The 20,025-nt window shown below is 38.0% G+C and overlaps 1 protein-coding gene across 1 annotated transcript in view; it reads left to right on the top strand.

Moving 5' to 3' along the window:
* CNGB1 (cyclic nucleotide gated channel beta 1) overlaps positions 1-18,458 on the top strand; it is a gene marked incomplete at its 5' end in the record, with an annotated part of 35,179 nt that extends 16,721 nt beyond the window's left edge. Inside the window, 8 exons of the mRNA XM_010287003.1 lie at positions 2,405-2,546; positions 4,486-4,645; positions 5,056-5,153; positions 5,995-6,078; positions 8,208-8,326; positions 12,928-13,074; positions 16,878-17,058; positions 18,219-18,458. Coding sequence (XP_010285305.1) covers positions 2,405-2,546; positions 4,486-4,645; positions 5,056-5,153; positions 5,995-6,078; positions 8,208-8,326; positions 12,928-13,074; positions 16,878-17,058; positions 18,219-18,458 — 1,171 coding nt within the window. The remainder of the gene's footprint in view (positions 1-2,404; positions 2,547-4,485; positions 4,646-5,055; positions 5,154-5,994; positions 6,079-8,207; positions 8,327-12,927; positions 13,075-16,877; positions 17,059-18,218) is intronic.
* Between the last annotated feature and the right edge of the window lie 1,567 nt (positions 18,459-20,025).

Raw genomic sequence — 20,025 nt, 5'->3', positions numbered from 1 at the left:
GCTGGTTAATTACTTTCCTTTCCTATAGTAACTAGCACAGAAGTAATGTGAATTTCTTTACTTTTATATTCATAAATTATACATGTTTCAAGCACTACAGTGTTCTCAGTGATGGCAAATGAATGTGCTATTAATATGCTTTATATGGTAATTCCCCTCAGACAAGCCAGAGACATCATTTTATGCTTAAATCTGCAATTCTTCCAAAACAGATCTGAGGTTTTTCTATTTATTTATGCTACGGAAGTCTTAGAGAAAGCTGACACTTACACATACTTTGCTGGAAGCATGCATAGGTGGTGATCTTTTTTGAACCTGAGTGAAAATATTATAGTGGTGTAATCCAGCTGTTCATTTTGCACCCCTAACAAGGAAAAATGTTATGATGGCAGATATGCAATTAATTTTTTTAATTAAGAAGTCTGAATGAAAACAGTCAGTTCTGGGATTTAAAATCTGAAACTAGAAAACGATGGTAAAAGTGATCATTGTTACTCTATTTCATTAATCTGCATCCAAGAAAAAAGTGTCTTTTTAATGAAAAGCAAAAATCAATTGCTTGGTAAAGCCTGACATTTTAAGTAAAAGACTTGGAAACGCTTTGGAGTGATTTTAAAAAAAACCCCTTATTGGAATTTGTTGTTATTATGAGTTTATTTTCTCATATTTGCACAAAACTGACCCTCCAGTTGTATTGTTATGTGGACCAGTCATTAATAGCAGTGGAGTTTATATCTTAATAAGAGAGCAGTTTAAAAGTGGAGGCAATCAAATTAAAATGTACACCTGAAGTGTGGAAGCAGATCAGGTGGCCTCAGATTCAGGGTAGACATGAAAAGGTTCATGCAAGACTATCTAGTTCAAAACAAACACCTCCAAAAGTATTTATTCTGTTTTTGTTTTTTTCTTTTAATTTGTTTCAAACACGATAAAATTCAACAAACAGAAGGAATCTTGATTGCATCACAAGCAATAGTAATAGATAAAATAATAGAAAATCTCATTGTACAATTAAGGAAAATGAACTTCCACTTCTAATCATTAGTGAAGCTGAAGTCTGATTGTACAGAGACTTAAGAAGTCAAATTCCAATTAATAAGGGGTCTTTAAAAATATTCCTAAACCCATTAGCTGTTAGCTCAGAAAAGAAGGAAATGATAGCACATTCACGACAATGATTTGAGCTAATCCCTGCTGCACAATATGAGGGATGCTGCATTACTAGTGGTGCCATGTTCTAGAACGAAATTTAAAACAGAAGCTTAGAGATGCCAAGACACTCTATGTATATAAAAAAGAGAGTTAGTATGTCTACCCTCAAAAAATTTAAAAAAAAATTTGTCTAGGTCCTTTGTTGTTTTCATAAACTTGTGTTATCATACTAAATAGAAATACACTGCATGAATGCAACAGGCTCTGTCATGCACAAGGCTGTACAAAGAGGGCTGTGCAAAGTGATCACAATTCAGGTCTAAGTGAGAGACAGCAGATGGACACAGGGAAGGAGTCAACACAAGCCACACGTTGAAGCAGAGTCTTAGTGACTGACCATTGCTCACTGCTATATTTGGCTTCTAGATCGTGAGAGTTCTGAGAAAAGTCTTGAAGGCTGTTAACAAGGTGGTTTAGTAGCCATTGATGGACAGCTTTTCCCAGAAATGAGGGAAAGCAGCAAAGGTGGCAAGAAAGTGTTAAGGTGATAGAAGGGGTAGTGGAGGCCAGCCACTAGAAGTTAATGCAGGCGTCAACCTTTCAGTGCTGAGTAAGTGAAGTGGTTTGGAAAAGCTGGATTAACACACAGTTTGTAGAAACATGTAACTTCTTTTTGACATAACCCAGGAGGCAGAGCCAATGAAGGGTGCTCAGAAGCAGAGTGGGAGGAAGACCAATGTGGTTAAAGGGGTAGGAAAATTAATGGACACGAGAAGGACAAGACTGCATCTGTTGTGCCCACCATAAGGCTTCACACTGGTGTCATCACGTGAAGCCTTGGAAGAGACCTTCAGTTGTGTGTGCATCTAGTATGCTACAGATAAACTCCGTGATGTCTCTAGAACTTTTACACTGCTTTTAACATCATGGCATCTTCACAGATGGCATTGTAACACTGTAATGTCCACCTTGGCAATTTGTTATAGAAGTCCTCAGTAATGCTGCATAGAGTTACTGGAGAACAGTAACTGCTGCATTTCGCATATATTCTTATTTTGCTGTCAGTGAGAACATTCAGCACAATATGATTTACGTAACTGTATTATTTGTAAAATCATAACGCTTTATAAAGAATGCTGAGTCTTTTAGACTAATAAGCATCACTGAAAGGCCAAACTCAGGTAGGTATATGCTTAACTTCAACCACATAAGTACCTACAGTCAATAACAAAAATGCTGTCTGTATCCACAGGTATCTGAGGTGTTACTACTGGGCGGTTCGTACTTTAATCACCATCGGTGGCCTTCCAGAACCACAAACTCTGTTTGAGATAGTTTTTCAACTGCTGAATTTTTTCTTGGGTGTCTTTGTCTTCTCCAGTTTAATTGGTCAGGTACATCAAAAAATCAGTAATTAGATATGTTCAAATTACTGTGATGTAGTGATAATATATACAATTTAATGGTGTTTAGTTCTAGGAAAAGGTTTATCTTCCATCTGAATGTGCCTCTATTTAACTCTTATCCATACGTATTCTTCTGACAAATACATGTGTTTAATCAGTTCTCAGTTTTGTAGCCCTTTTGCATACAAGCGGATTTAAAGCCAAGACTCTGCAGGACATGGAAGATTCTTGGAACTATGTATAATTCCTTTTTTCTTCCTCACAGCCAAGGAGACAGTTTCTTGACATTCACATTATACTGTTAAATCTGATATAAAAATTATAATTGTAGGTATGATATTAATATGTACAAATTATTTAATAAGTCACACTCAATACTACTGGCAAGACAATATTCTTAATGGAAATCCCAAGATTTTTGACAAACTGGAATTCTGCTCTCTTCCATAAATTACAGTATATTTGTTAACCTGCAAATTAACTGTTTTCTATTTCTCTTGGTTCTTATTTGGCAAGAGATTTAAAAAAAGTCCATACCACAGCAAATCAGTTATATTTCCAAATGGATAGAACTCAGATATTTCTGGTTTGTAACTATTAAACTTGGGGTTTAGATCTATAGGTTTTAAAATACATTGCCTACAGAAAAACAAATGCCATGGTTCCTATGTGAGAACCAAATTCCCGTAGAAATCTTTCCAGTCCTCTTGATTTGTACATGCTTGTTATTGGAAGAATTATTATGAAAAAATAGAAATGAAAACTGAAATTTCATTTTTATTTTGAATGCAGGATTTGAAAAAGTTCAATCGAATAATGAAAAATCGCGTATGTCTCTTGCTGCTTAGAAGTGCAAGAAGAGATAACCATCACGAAACAGACTCTTGCCCATGCTATTTAAAATTCATCCATAAACAAGAATTATCAAAAATAAAACAAAGAAGTCCATATAAAATACTTCATCTGGAAAACTATTGAATTCAAGTATATTGGATTAAACTTCAGAGTTTGCATATTCATATTTTTTTCCTAAATTTCTATAACTGTCAATGAAAGCACCATTCCCAAGAAGATTCTGAAGATTAGTTTTTGTAACCAGTATAGTCATTTGCAGACTCAGACCTTAAATTTTAACACATGAATAGCTTCATTGCAGTTTCTTATAATTACTGTTTACAAAGAGTTCTTAAATTTACTGAGTTATTCCTGGTTTAGCACACTTGCCTAGAAATTGTTATTACTACTGCAATCAATTGCATCTCTAATAAAAAGCAGAATTCAGCCCACTGGCATACTAATCCTGGGCCACTGCAATATGAAGCCATTCTACTAAAAACATGTTTATACAGTTATGATCTTGAAGAAGGAATATCTATGAACACTAGCTGACCCATTTTCTAAAAACTGTATTACATTTGTGTTGGAATGTTAAATGATGTTTTTGCACTAAAATCTTCAAGGTCACCTTTCAGCTCAAAGTGCATTTATAGGGCTGATCTATATTCCCTTAACTATTTAAACAGCAGCTGGATCTTAATTCTAGTGGTGCCAGATTATGTTGTTAGAGAAATTTAGCCCAGTTTGCTTCATTTCTGACTTGCGTTGCACACCAAATGCAGAGTAGTATTATTACAGCTTTTTACGAAAAACATTATCTATATTTTTCATCCATGTCCAGAAATATGAGAAAGAAAAATAAGCTAAAACCCACAAACAATTCCATAAATATAGGCTTTCCAACACAATTAGATTAAATCTGTAATACTTCTGAAAAATTGGATGAAGCACCTATTCAAAACATGCAGCTGAATGTATAATTAGTGATTTTACAAACAAGTGTTTTACTCTTTTTATATGTTGTTGACAAGATATTCAAATCAAGACTATGTTTGCTGAAATGTATAGTAACAACAACTGATGCTTGCAGATGAGAGATGTAATTGGAGCAGCTACAGCAGGACAGAACCACTACCGTTCCAGTATGGACAACACTGTCTCCTATATGAACACTTACTCTATTCCAAAAGTGGTCCAAAATCGTGTTCGAACCTGGTATGAATACACATGGGACTCTCAGGGAATGCTGGGTAAGGCTTTCCAGTTCCACTTCTGTAGCAACTCCAAGTGGGAATGGTTGTACAGATACAGATGTAGGGTGAAATTCACATTTGTCCTTTTCTGAATTGCGTGCAAGAAGTGAGAGGAGGATCTTCAATCTACTTCAGAAAAGAAAAAAACTCCAAAGCAATATGACGCTTACTACTTCACAAATTCTAGTAATTTATATAATATTCTGGTTATAACTTTAGCGAAGATATGTAACTTAAACGACAGATCTTAGTAAAAGTATATTAGCAGCTTCCTGATTTGAACTCATAAATGTTAGAATAACTCCATTAAGGTATTTTTCTGTACAATGCTTATTTTTATGGAAATTCTTTCATCTTCCTTTATATTTTGTAACTAACAGAGTTTGCTTTTTTTTTTTCTTTTACAGATGAATCAGAATTACTGGAGCAGATGCCAACCAAAATGCAACTAGCCATTGCAATTGATGTGAACTTTGCCATTGTTAATAAAGTTGACTTATTCAAAGCAAGTAGTTTTAGAGAAGAATGCAGAAATGTGTGGTGTTCCTGAGACAGAAGCCTTGTTTTGTGCATCTTGCAACACTTAAGAACACATTTGTTAATATGCAAGGCAAAATAGGTTTAAGAAATATTTCAGTCAATGGAGACATGTCAGGGCAAAGCCAAGTGCCTGTCTTTTAATTTCTTTGTATCAAAGCAGAGGTTAAAAAAAAGCAAATGAGATTTAAAAAAAAGCAAATGAGATATATCAACATATTAAAGCTGATGTTATGGTTTACAATTGGTATACAATTTACATCTGGTACTTAAGATTGGATTTTTGACAACAAAACCAAGGAGACACTGCATTTTTAGAAGTAGTCTAAACTTACGATTTTAATACTAATTTGTTTATTGGGATAATTGCAAAATAATCACATGATATCTCTGTATAAACATTACATATCTGCAAGGTTTCTGCCACATTTTCTGAAGACATGGAATTCATAGATTCATATCAACATTTGACATGATCTGGGGTTTTTTCCCTTGGATTATTTCCAATAAGAGACCCATATAGCTGTGAACATAGCACTAATTGAGCTTCCACAGCAAATTTAGATGTACAGAATCTTACTCTGTAGAAAATCAGATGTTCAGCCCAAAGGGAACTTTATAAGCATCTGAAATTACAATCCTTTCAGTCTTTGCTCTAAAAGCTGAACCTTATAATGTTTTGAGATTGAGTTCCACTTATGAAGCCCTTGATCATTCATGAGTTGTTGGGTTTTGCTGCCCAGTGTAAGCACTAATAATCACTTGTGTTACTGAATTAATAGAGCAAACAATTCTAACTATTTTAACAGGGGTGTGATACCCAGATGATATATGACATGCTGTTAAGGTTGAAATCCATTGTGTATTTGCCTGGTGACTTCGTCTGCAAAAAGGTGAGTATTGTTGTCTTTTTCAAATAATAATAGTATGTATTTTAGAAAAAGAGTTCAGATATCGGTCAGCAGTGTCCTTTAAATAAAATTAATCCTAAGTGAATTAGATAGCATAAAAGCAATTATGGTACTCTGTGTAATAATAACAAATGTGCTCTCAAGTTTCAACCTAGAACAAGACAATATGGATTTTATTACTTACATTATCAAATATAAAATTATAGTAATATGGGAAAGTACTTAATGTAAATATGGCTTACCTAATGATACGTCATGAAGTTTTAATATTTAAAATGGAGCAAGCTTAATTTTTATACATATATACATACAAACCTAGCCTACAGATCTCAATCTATGATGCTTTGCACGTGCTTCATTTGTGTATTCAGAAACTCTTAAGTGGAATTATCTAAGAATGTAGAAAATAATACACTGCAACCCATACCATTACTCACATCAGGATCTGATCTTGCTTTACCTTCACGCACAGCTTTCAGCCATCTCCAGACTTCCAGTTGAATGCTGTCACACTGTCCCTTAGCAAAGAAGCCTATCTTCTCTCTCACAGCTCAAACATGGCCCTATATTAACACAGGTAGATAGCTCAGCTTCTGACCAAGTGAGCCCACATCTCTTTTCAGAAGGCATGTAAACATACTTATAGGGATTGTTGGGTGTAATTAAAGCATGGCGAGGGTGAAGTATCAGTACTGTTACTGTTCTGGCAATTGACCCACAGTCTATACCACACGCAGACGTGGTCATCAGAACCCCTTAACTTGTCTTTAGCAGTTCTGGTTCAGCATGCTGGTCGTGCTCCCTTCAAGACTTAAGCATATGATCCTCTTCCCAAATGCTGAGTTAGTCCCACTGACTCCACAGTGTAGGAAGCTAAACATTTGTGAATACACCGAAGGATCAGGTGTATCCCTTCAAAGACCAATCCCAGAACTACTGTTAGCAAGGAAGAGTGGAAGAGTAGTTTGGTGTGTTTGCTTGTAATATGTACAGCATGAAAAGATTAGACTGTGGCTGGGACTCTGCCACAACACAGATAACAAATGACAGTAACAGATTCAAGGTCTTGATATTGCGGTTAGATGCAAAAAATTCTCAACAAGGATGGATTATGAGAAATGGAAATACCAATCTATTCCAGCTTGACTCAGAGCTCAAAGGCCTCTCACTTGTATAGATCTACTATGTGGCCAACAACCATAGTAATGCTATTAATGCTGTAACATGTAGTAGTAAATAAAACCCTGTTGGAACTATCTCCTCCTTGGATGTATGTTGGCCTCATCGTACTTTACCGAGGAGGCTCCAACATGCGGGCTTGTAGGCAGAAGTAAAGGGATAGGATGTGCAAGCCCTACGCTTTCAGTCCTGGCTTTATTGCTGTTTCCCTTTCACTTTTAAAAAGAATTTGCTGCTTTGCCTCAGTTACTCCAGCTGCACAAGTGGAAAAATATTTATCTGCCTGTCTTACTGAGATGTTGTGAAGGCTGTTATGATCATGTTTGTGAAGTCCATTATATTACTCCAGTTTGCCTGCTTTTTGTTGTATATACTGATGTCATGCTTTGAATCCTAGTAGATCATGTGGAGGATAATAAACAAATGAATAATCTCTGAAACCATGCAGTGATTTACATAAAAGTAGACAAAGTTTTGAATAATTGTTTATTCTTATTTTCCTTTTAAATTGGGTAAGTGATGACTAGACACAATAGTTTAAAAACTGAAGATTTTTAGACCATGAAGCATAGGCTTTTTTGCACTTCTCTGTTATTAAATACACTGCTGAAGTACTTTAGTTTCCCCCAGAAGAGTTGATGGAAATGGTTGCTACAACCAGATTATTATCTGTTCTTCTTTTTCCAACCTGGCCTAGATAGCCTTACTCCTGTTCAAATACTGTCCCACATCACAATTATATTTACCAGAGTCAGTCCTTGCATTTGTGCTCAGTGCTAGGAAAAGTAGTGCAAACATTTATTTCTCCATAACACCAGTAAACCTGTGTATAAGAAAGGGGAAAGATATTTAAAGAAGTGTTTGTCAGATTATCCTGACAAAAAAACACTGTCCTGCTAAAATGTGAGATCTTTATGTGTTTGTGTTTCAAGGGAGAGATTGGCAGAGAGATGTACATCATCAAACAGGGTGAAGTTCAAGTCCTTGGAGGCCCTGATGGTACAAAAGTCCTGGTTACACTAAGAGCAGGAGCTGTATTTGGGGAGATCAGGTAGGTCTATTGTTATTTTTTAACATTTTCTTTAGAACTGATCAAATAATCAATGGTTGTTTAACTTCTCTGTAGTAAGCATGATAACTACCATGGGAGTCTAGAAAGTTGATAGGATCAACCAAGACGACACTGAGCAAGGAGATACAGGTCAGTGAAGGAAAATCTAGAGTGAAGCATCAGGACATTTCAGGACATGGTCTAGGGGACATGGTGGCGCTGGATTAATGGTTGGACTTGATGATCTTGAAGGTCCTTTCCAACCTAGTGTTTCTGTGATTCTGTGATTCTGTGAGATACTAATCCGGCAAGATCCGAGACCAATGTTTTGGGCAATGTACACAGGGATATACAGACAGATTTCTCCTTTGGCATTTAAAAGATTTAACACATCTTCCTGTTTTGAGGTCTGCAATACAGCAGGAGCAAATGCATTTTATTGCCTATATAGTGAGACTAGGCGCCCTTACACAGCAGATGGTAAAAATGATAATTAATTTCCAACAAAGGAGATAAAAAAATCTAAAAGAGCAAATAAGACTGATTCACTTAGGAGCTGAAGTAGGGATTAAGTTGTCAAAAATCAGGCATCCTCATTTGAAAATGTATTCATTTAAGAGCACACAAACCAAGAAAAAGGCAGACAGATGAGATTTTTGGGTCTGAGTCTATCTGGAGAAAAAAAAATTTCTCAGGTGGCTGCAAATGGTTTTCGTATTCTCCACAAGGTTGCTATGCAAAATCCATTAACTCTTATGTGTCATGTTCCCCAATTCCCAAGTACTAGATTTTAGGCACTGCATCCCCTGCTGAGATTGGCCTGAGGAAAAGTAATAAAACACATGTGCTGCTGCATGTGATAAACTGGATCCTTGATTTCTTCCAGCTGCCTTCCTGTCGTTGTTAATCCTCTTGCTGGTAGCTTTAATCTGCCTTTTGAAAAGCGGTAATCAGCTCTGTGCCAGGTTTATATTTATCTTCTACTTGTGTCTCCCTTTGTGGTAAGGGAAACGTTCCCGTTTATCCAGTGACATGTGTACAGAACTTTCTTAGACCTCAAGTGGAAATCACCTGATATATCCCATAGATACAGACCTTTTTCATTGAGTGGGAAACTGAAATTGTATTAGTTCCTTGAGAGAAGGTTATTTGAAAGGCATTTCTCTGTGTGACAATATAATACCTGAGAAAGCCTCAAAGCAAAATGCCGTATTGTAAGGTAAGAGGAAAGGCTGAGAATGCACTGGTTTTCAGTAAGGGCTGGATACTGAAAACATAAAAGAAAAAGCTACAGCAGCCCAGATATGTAACACACACATAGCTTTCAATTATTCATTAGTCTTGCACTTGGAGCAAAGACTTTATTTTTAAAACTGAGAAATTATAATGATTGGTTTTAAAACAAGGAAGGATTTTCAAACTTTTGATCTAATACAGGCGAGCACTTATTTCCACATGAGAACTGCACAACAGCCTTTAAAGATTCATTTCCCAATATGTGTTACTCTTCACATAGTTGCCAATAAGGACAGTAAAACCCTCAGCAATGCTATAACCCTACACTTCTAGTCTTGTTTTATTCATCATTGATCTACTGCGGCAGTATACCCATTCAGACACACATAATTTGCATATAAATGTCAGGCAGTGGATAAACTTGAGGAGAAAATACACAGCAACTGGCAGACATCTCCAAAATTGAAGAAAAGCAAAGACATGAAGCACTAAGTGTATCAGTCGAGATTTACCCTCCTCCTCATGGCAAAGTGTTAGAAAATAATGAGTTTGTATAGCACCTCTCCATATAAAGTTTTGTCAAGGTCTTCTGAATACTGTATAGCAGAAGCAAATGAAAAAAATTTTATTTAATGGATGAAATACTACTTCATTTAGCACACCTAAATTTTCCCCTTAGTATTTATAGCATGGTTATCACCTGATACCAGACTGATTTCCTTCTGATTTCTGATTCAAGATTTGGTTAGAGAAATATGTCAGCTTTAATCAAGTGGTTTAACTACATGATGTATAAGACAACTGCTATTTAATCTCACTCCGTTCAAAATGCATGCAAATGATGCTTTAAAAGTCTCTGAGGGCAAAGGAGTTGAAGCAAACAAAAAATGTTTATTTCAAAAAATTTCCCTGAGTTATACTAGAAGGCTAATGCAAGACTAATGTTCAAACAAGTCCTCTGCCAATTTAAACCTTGAAAATTATTACAGAAACAGATTAAGTAATAGGAGTTACCTTCCAGTTAACATCTTACCCTTGTTACTACTTTCCTGTATAGATAATATCAGTTTGGGGAAGCAAAATAAACTTGGAATTAAAGACAAACAGAGTGCTGCCTTGGTGAGAGCCTGTCTGCAGAGACAACTGAGAAAGAGAGAAATTAACTATAACACAACACTTCATTAGCCCAGGGAAATTTACACCTTAAGCCAGATGTCCTCATTCATCCATTTACTGCTATTTCACTAGAACAATTTCCTCTCAGAAAATGGTAATTTTCAAAAAATTAAAACATATCTCCATTATATGTAAATTTTTGACAGGAAGATCTCTAAATATTAGGTCTCAGCTTCGGCCTTTCAGCTGTTTTGTAACTTTAACATTTATTTAAAAAATCAAAACTAAAAGGAGTCTTTAGCTTTGTAAAAGATTACATTTTCCACTTTGTCCCAGGGTTTCGCACGAAGCGGCAGCTGCTGCGTTTCAATGAGCACTGCACTTTGGTGTTTGACATCTTGCTCAGAAGCAAGATCCAGACCTATTTCCCTTTCCTGACTTACCAGTTCTCTCCATATGCACATAGGTGCTGAGCTGAGCCGCCACAAGCCGGTTCAATGAACAGCAGATTCTTACAGAGATCAACTATAAAAAAAAAACCCACAAAACCACGGAGTCATCACTTTGACAACTTTATACCTCTAAATTAAATTTACTAGCATAAAAATTCAAAAGTTATCATCTCATACTACATTACAGCATTTCAGGCTAACAACTGAAGTAAAAAATGTAAGGTAAAAAACAAATTTCTCTATTAATATAGATATTACAGTATCAAGAACTATCACCAGGCAACTGTAGTTCTTTTTAAAAATCTGATCTATCATGTAAATCTTAGCACACTAGCCAAAATAGGTTCAATCACAAAGTCCATAACACTGTCCTTAGTAATTCTGTTGGAGCAAGGACTGCCTTACTTGTCAAATTCACCTCACATCATCACCATAATGAAACAGCTGATCTCTTTAGTCCTAGTCTGCCTCAATAAAATGAGAAAGCCTGAAAATGATTGTTCAATGACTTGTTGAGAAGTGATTCATCAGAACTCAAAAGCTGTTTGCAATTTTCTTTAGCTGCTTATCTTATTGTGCAAATAGTCCTATTCTATCTGAGGAATTGTACAGAACTGTTTAAAAAGATGACGATATACTCAGGTACTTTCAGCTTGAATTCATATATTGATTGCTATCTTGGGTTGCAGAAAAACATTGTGTGTGTGTGTAAAAACAGCCTTGCAAACACAGTTGTAGATATCTCATACTATCCTTTATAAATCAAATATAATATATTATCTGTATGATCTAATATTAATAAATTTTTTCCTTAGATATATTTAATATTAACACCAATATTTATGTATCCTTGATTAATATTTTGGATTCGTATTATTTAATGTTTTATGGTGTCCAGATAATCCTTTATTAATAACTTTTAAATTTAAAAATTACTAAATATTCTCTAAAAATATTAACTTGCTGGGAAACGTTTAAGGGACAAATTTTTAGGGTGGATCACCTTGAATACAGTGATAAAGTAATTTTAGTACTAAGAGCAAATTGCAACTTCTCTTGTTTATCAACACAGCTGAGAAGTGAAGTCTCTTCATTTCATTTGCTTAATGCAAGATGAACAATTTAATTTTTATTTGTACAACATCTAATTTTTATGTGGATGTCCTACCTTTGGCCAACTACTGCTTACTGAACTGCTCTAATGCCTTACTTTCAAAAGAAAATAGCCTTCTTTTTCTGGCAGACACATTTGTAACTGTCAGCTTGAAAGTCCTTCCTAATCCATATCATTCAACTTGCCAACTTTCAAACATGGGATGTGGTACGTGAGAAAACTAAAAAACAGAGTCCCACAGAAGTTATTCACTCAGGAAAATGAAAATTTTTAGAGAATCATTCATTCATTGTAAATAACTCTTTCAATAATAACAAACTTGTGCTGCTCTATTTCTGATGTAAATAATTTTCAACAATAAAATTGAGGAAATGCCAAGTTCACATAAGGACAAAAGCAAATGCAGTCCTTGCAGTGGGTGTCTCTTGGGAGAAATGTCTCTATCTAGCAAGACCTTTCACAGTCCTTAGCATCTACATACTCCTGACCAGTAGCGACAATTTGCTTTCCTGAGGCAAGAAGGTATTTCCAATCCCAGCTGCAAAGGGACTTTACAGAACATCAGAGAGAACAGTTGGGTACGTAAGTGAGCTTTATGATGACTTTAATTGAGAACCATCAGCAAAAAGATTCCTCACTAGGGCAAGTAACGATGTGACTGACAATGCTTATTTTCATTGCAGCCTATTAGCCGCAGGTGGAGGAAATCGAAGGACTGCCAATGTGGTGGCTCATGGTTTTGCCAACCTTTTCACTCTGGACAAGAAAACACTCAATGAAATCTTGGTGCACTATCCTGAGTCAGAAAAACTTCTCATGAAAAAAGCAAAGTATGTCCTAAGAACAGTTTTTAAAGCACATTATTTAGCTGCAGAATGGACAGTTGTGGCTTCTGGACAGATCTGTGTTCCTTTCTTGTAAGAGTAACAGATGTAAACACACTTGTATTTAGAGGTCAGATTTGCCTGGTAGTATTTGGTGGAAGCCAAGGTCTTGGCAGGGATTTCAAGGTTTGTAGAAATGTGGTAAGTAGAATGAAGTCCTGAATGTAGTTGCCTCCTCCATTGTATTTAAGGTAACTAAACAAATAGAAGATGAATACCAGGACTCCTTACATAGTCAAGAAAGAAACTGCAGGACAGATATCTGTTGAGGAGTAGGTTTTCAAAGATGCAACCGAACACCTGCTACACTGATACACTTCAATGTACCCACAGGCGTGTATGCATTTCCAAAATCTTAAACAGTAGTTAGGAACGGATTTAAAGGCCCAACAAGATGGAAGTACACAGATTTGAGAGGTGTGCATTTTGTTCAAAAGAATTCTGAAAGGGGATTTCAAACCCAAGCTGCTTTTTGTCTTGCTTTGGCTGTAGCTTGCTAGAAGCACCATTTCCCTAGCTTTGAAAGGGCAAAATATTGTCATATTTTGCCATAAAATTATGACAAAATGACTACCTTGTAAAAGGTCCAAATATGTGAAACAGTTTGTTAGTATACTTCAGCACTGTTATTGTTCTCAGCTCTTGCCTTACATTGGTATTAAAGGTTGGAAGTTTGCTCCCGGACTTGAAATTCCACCAGAGAAAACTGAACATAGCACAGGAGTGACTTTTTGTTTAGTGGAAGTGCTAGCAGACAGTTGCATTCAGCATGTTTCAACAGCCCTGATTATCAAATGACTGTATCTTGAGAATCATCACGTCCCTGAGGAACAAAGAATCTAGACACAGAATGGGATGACCGCCCAATTTTCAAAACCAGCATCAACAGGTAGAAAGGTGGAACAAATCCTCTGACTGATGGTCCCTAGCATTTATCCTTCCTGACTTGTCTCCAGCTTCTTTCTGAACAGTTGTACAACCATCATTACTTGTTATTCCTGTCTCTCTGTCCCATACTACCTTCTTCTGCTTTCTTGCCCACCCTAATCATATTAATGGCCCACCCAAGCCATTGACTTCTGCTTCCTCCAGATAGCCTTTCTCAACCGCAGGACCTTAATAACCATCTATCCTTTGTATCTGCACTCCCATTTGGGCCCAAAGTACACTCTAGATATCAGACTAGTTACAGATATCCTGTTTAACTTTAGAGATACGCAGTATCTGCCCTGTGCTGGAGGCCATGTATTCTGCTCACCTGTCTAGGCATCCACTAATTCTTCCAAAACTCCCGTGTTCCATGTATGGTCAGCCATGTCTCTAGAAAAACAAGGCACCAACATGAGATTTGTGCACTGCTTTGATAAAGATTGCAGTTATGTTCAGTTTTGGAATCAAGTTATCAGTTAGTCTGCCCTGGAAGGTTTATGTTAGAGTTCTCCGTGAGGTTGCATTGGCCATCCCACACCCTTAAAAGTCTCCTTGAAATAAACACAAAGGAGTTACTCAAGCAAGAAATTTGTTCTATTGTCACCCACCCAATAGTCACTGTATAGTCTTCACATAATAAACCCACACAAGCTGTTGAAGTGTGCTGTTTAAATTCATGACAACAAAACTTAAAAAAAGTAAAATCTTCACTTCTGAAATTCCCAAAGTTACAAAGAACAAAATACTGGAGAAAGTTACAGTATTATGGGATTTACTGTACTTCAGACTGAATGTATAGTCCTTGTTATAAAAAGCCTTAAGTCAGGGCTTTTGCAAGGATAGAAAAGTTACATTGAAAACTGTACAGTAACCTAATAGAAATTGAAAGCATGAAAACCCTCTGCTTTTCACTGCTTCCAGCTATCTTGGAACTGTCATCTAATCTTTACCCTCGTTCATTCTCACTTTGTGTCATGGTTGCATATAAGTACAGCTACAGAAGGGTGTGAAAATCTAGTCTGCCACGTGACTGGCAGTAGTTTTCATATCTTCAGGGTACCTTATTCTACTGAAGACAACCAAAAATAAGTACCCTCCACTGTCTAACCTGACCTATGAGAGTTAAGCCATGCTGAGTTTGTTAGTTCGGTAAACTGTTATTTCCACAAGCATCAGCTGGACTCCAAATTGAGCACTAAACACTCTCTGAATTTTCATCCAGAAGGCCAGGTAAGAGACTTCCATCTCAGGTATGAGGCATCCATCCCCTCCACACTACTTTTCACCTTATAAAACTCTCATCTGCTTTGCGACACCTTAATTCGATCCTGTACTTGTTTATTCTCTAGGATGTAAGTAAGTAATTGGCTGCTCATGGCTTGGATGTGTGTGCTCTTTGCTGAGTAAAAAATTGGCTGGATGGCCAGGCCCAATGAGTTGTGGTAAATGGAGTTAAATTCAGCTGATCGCCAGTCACAAATGGTGTTCCCCAGGGCCCAGTATTGGCACCAGTTCTGTTTAATATCTTTATCAATGATCTGGACGAGGAGATCAAGTGCAATCTCAGTAAGTTTGCATACAACACCAAGTTGGGCAGAAGTGTTGATTGGTAGGAAGGCTCTATAGATGAATCTGGAAGGCTGGATCAATGGGCCAAGGCCAAATGTATGAAGTTCAACAAGGCCAAGTGCTGAGTCCAGCACTTGGGTCACAACAACCCCATGCAATGCTACAGGCTTGGGGAGGAGTGGCTGGAGAGCTGCCTGATGGAAAAGGATCTGGGGATGTTAGCTGAGAGCCAGCTGAATATGAGCCAGCAGTGTGCCCAGGTGGCCAAGAAGGCCAACAGCATCCTGGCTTGCGTCAAAAATAGTTTGGCCAGCAGGAGTAGGGAAGTGATCGTGCCCCTGTGCTTGGCCCCTCACTACAAGAACAACTCTGAGGTGCTGGAGTGTGCCCAGAGAAGGGCAATGAAGCTGGTGAGGGGTCTGGAGCACAAGTCTTATGAGGAGCGGCTGAGGAAACTGAGGTTGTTTAGTCTAGAGAAAAGAAGGCTGAGGGGAGACCTTATGGCTCTCTACAACTACCTGAAAGGGGGTTGTAGCGAGGTGGGTGTTGGTCTCTTCTCCCAAGTGACAAGTGATAGGATGAGAGGAAGTGGACTCAAACAATGAAGCTGGTGAGGGGTCTGGAGCACAAGTCTTATGAGGAGCGGCTGAGGAAACTGAGGTTGTTTAGTCTAGAGAAAAGAAGGCTGAGGGGAGACCTTATGGCTCTCTACAACTACCTGAAAGGGGGTTGTAGCGAGGTGGGTGTTGGTCTCTTCTCCCAAGTGACAAGTGATAGGATGAGAGGAAGTGGACTCAAATTGCACTAGGGGAGGTTTATATTGGATATTAGGAAAAATTTCTTCTTCAAAAGGGTTGTCAAGCATTGGAACAGGCTGCCCAGGGAAGTGGTTGAGTCACCATCCCTGGAGATGTTTAAAACACATGTAGCTGTGGTGCTTAGGGATGTGGTTTAGTGGTGGACTTGGCTGTGTCAGGTTTATAGCTAGACTCAATGATCTTAAAGGTCTTCTCCAACCTAAATGATTCTATGATTCTACTCCAAATTAGAACAGTAGCCTCCACCTCTACCAGAGCCTAGGGTAACACCCTTATCCTTTCCAGCTTTGCTCTTGCCACTGGACCTGGGACAAAAAAAATTTGCTGGAAAATTTTCCAGATTTTCATCCATGAATACGACATTTTAGCTTTGCAGGAACTTTGCTCAGTTGCACAGCACCGCTGCATGTTCTCGTTCCTTCCTGTCTCTAGGGTGCTGCTGAAGGAGAAGGGGAAACCTGCTCCAGGACCAACAGTGCAACAACCACGGGGCTTGGCCAGTCTTTTTGAGCTGAAAGAGGAAACTCCAAAATTGTTTAAAGCGATGTTTGGAGGCAAAGGAAAAGAAGGCCTTAGTAGGCTGCTGCAGCTGAAGAGAGAACAAGACATTCAGGTAATGCCACAGAAAATACAGTAGATAATTGCAGGTGCTGAAGAGGGAAACAGGAAAGATACTGGGAGGGCCTGGGCAAACAGAGCAGATGAAAATGCAGCCTTACTGCAATCAACGGCAAAAACTCCCAGTAGCTGAGAGTAATCTCTGTAAACACTAATTCTAAAATTTGGCTCAAATCTTCCTGGACCTGGTCTCTGTGTGGAGCAGAGAAAACAAAAGCAAACGAAAAGCAAGGAAAAAAGCAAGCAAACAAAAAGCCTCAAAGAAAGTAAGGATAAAATAGACTTCACAAAGACTCTAAGGGCATCTGATCTTCTAATTTTATGTAAACAACAGTAAATACAGAAATATCCTAACACAGTAATCCGATACAGCTGACTCAAGCACACGGTGAATTTTCGATTCAAAGTCAGATTGGTTGTCAAAAATCCTGAAGACAAAATTGAAAGTTTATCCCAGGTAAAACTAATTAAATCTGTAATATAGTGCACTTATAAGAAAATTGTTATTTTAGTTGATGAAAAATAATTCCCACGTTATACTTTGTTCTGAGAAATATTAAGAAGAACCTGCTCAGTTATTTAGCCAAAGGTGGCAGAATTCTCTTCTGTCTTCATAGCTGAACTGGCAGTGGTTTTGGTTGTTTTTTTTTTTTCCCTTTAAGTTAGGGAAAAAACTTTGCTGGAAAGAACTTTGCTTACACAAATGACTACAACACTATGATCAGAGCAGAAACATTGCTCAGTTTATTGTGTATTTGTGAACTTAGTAGCAAATAGGCTTGGCCAAGGAACTGGGGCACTGGGAAATATGTCAAGATCTACACAACACTTTTTCTTTCTATACTAGTGTAAGTACATAAAGGAAGGCAAGACCTAAGGAAGGGTTGTGTGCCCCAGAGCATGCCTGTTTCACCCTGCTGTAACAATAAGAAGCAGATATTATCACTATCTACAAGATTTTTCCTAGGTTTTATATTGACATTCTGGTTCTGAAATTGCATTTTTCATTTAGAAACTGATTTTTGGCATCTAAATTTATATACATTGCATACCATTAATCACACTATCCATGCTGTGCCTTTCCACTGCATATACAGAATATAACTACTGAATTTCTTCTGCAGCATTGGAAAACATTTCATTTCTTGCTTCTAGGAAACTCAAGATGAAGCAGAGAGTAAGCCTGAACAAGAGGAGAAGAAACCCATGGAGCCCACGGCTTCATCTGTACCCCCTGCACAAAAAGAAGAACCAAATGCAGACACTACGCCTAAACCACCTGCAGTTATGCACAGAAGAACCAGTAACGAGTCTCTGATCATTAGTATGTCTCCATCCCCCAGAGCAGGAGAAGGAGAGATCCTTAAAGTTGAAGTTAAAGAGAAAAAAAAATGAATAGATGGTGCTTTGGGCTGTGGCCCCATCTATTGTCTTGCTAAATTCAGAGGGCTAGTGTGACTTTGCTTTTGGGTAAAAAAGATTAAAAGTAGAGATTACTCAAGAGAAAAATCTACCCCGGCTCCTCCTCTTCCTACTCTCCTGAGAGAACTGGACAATTTACATACTTACCTCTTAATCTTGAGCCTGAAGAGAGAACTTCTGGTGTAATAGGAATTAGAGCTCAGACTGTATTTCAGGACCACTTGTTTCTTGTTTGATCCATGCTCTCCTTTATCTCTTACTCTGTCTTGTTCCTGCTTCTCCTCTTCCCTCTCCTGTTTATCCTCGCTTTCTTATTGCTGTTCCTCTTGCTCAGTTTGCTCTTAATTTTTGTATGCGTTCTTTTCTACTTTCTTTTCTGGCTTCCCATAGTTATCCTTTTTCTTGTTACTGCCCTACTGTTGCTGAGATTACTTACGTTTCTCTCCATCCTCCTCTCTCCTCCCCTTATACTTCTAATCAGTGACCTGCTTCTGTGACCAGCGTGGCTCAGTGCGGAAAGCTGTGATGCTGTGTGTTGGCATGGTTTAGCTTGGGACAGAGGCCTGCAAAACAAAACCATTGTCGAAAGATAAAATCACAAAATACACAACAGGGAAGCGGATTGCAGAATTATTGCCAGCCTTTTGAAAGCACAAGCATCTGCTCCAGTTGTCTTTGACTGGTGAATAAACATGGCAAAGATGTAGATATTCCGCCCCACCCCAGGGATGACCTTTAACTTTGGGCTGCCGATTTACACATTTCATCTTCTCAAGCGGTTGGACATTAATAATGCCCTCTGGAGAGCACGGAGTTGATACTGGCTAACTTTTTGAAGAATCTTGGTACCAAAACTAGCTGCTTCCTAAATAAAAGCTATTTTACGAAAAGCAGGATTTACGCCTTCTGGCTCGGTGGTACATAGTTTAAACCAGTGCTCCAGTTGTTCACCTCCATCATAGACCTCAACTGATGGTGCAGACTGAGCCCTGTGCATTACCAGAGCTGAGCTACATCATACCTTTAATGTAAGCCCTTTACCAGCGCCACAGCTGAGAGGGCTACAGCTGTCTAACACGGAGCACCCACACCATCAACCTTCTGCATCGACCCATCACCGAAAGGGATGCAACATTAAACAAAAGTCTGGAGCTGTGTTTTAAGCTTATTTATAATTTTTTTTTTTTTCTTCTTCTTCCATGGGTTTGTGACTCCTCTCTCTCCCTATCTACTTTCAGTCCCTGCTGGATGAACAGCTTTGGGAACTAAAACCATTATGCAGAGGCCAAGCCAAGAAACTGTAAAGGCAGGCTTCACAGCTCCTCCGCTGGCCAGCCAACCAAGGCAGGCACCAAGCCAAAATTAAACAATTCGCTTTGCAGGATACATATATGCAGCTCCTACGGGCTATGCATTCTGTAGCCCTGTTCTTTAAAGCCCTTGAACTTCTCTAACCATAGGCGAAGCTGGCAGCCCAACCAGAATCAGTGGGAGCATTGCCCGAGTAAAAGCTAGATGACTGAATTCCGTATGTTGTATA

This window comes from Phaethon lepturus, unplaced genomic scaffold, assembly GCF_000687285.1.
Source record: "Phaethon lepturus isolate BGI_N335 unplaced genomic scaffold, ASM68728v1 scaffold30465, whole genome shotgun sequence".
NCBI classification, from domain to species: domain Eukaryota; kingdom Metazoa; phylum Chordata; class Aves; order Phaethontiformes; family Phaethontidae; genus Phaethon; species Phaethon lepturus.
This window is presented reverse-complemented; position numbering and strand designations above follow the sequence as displayed.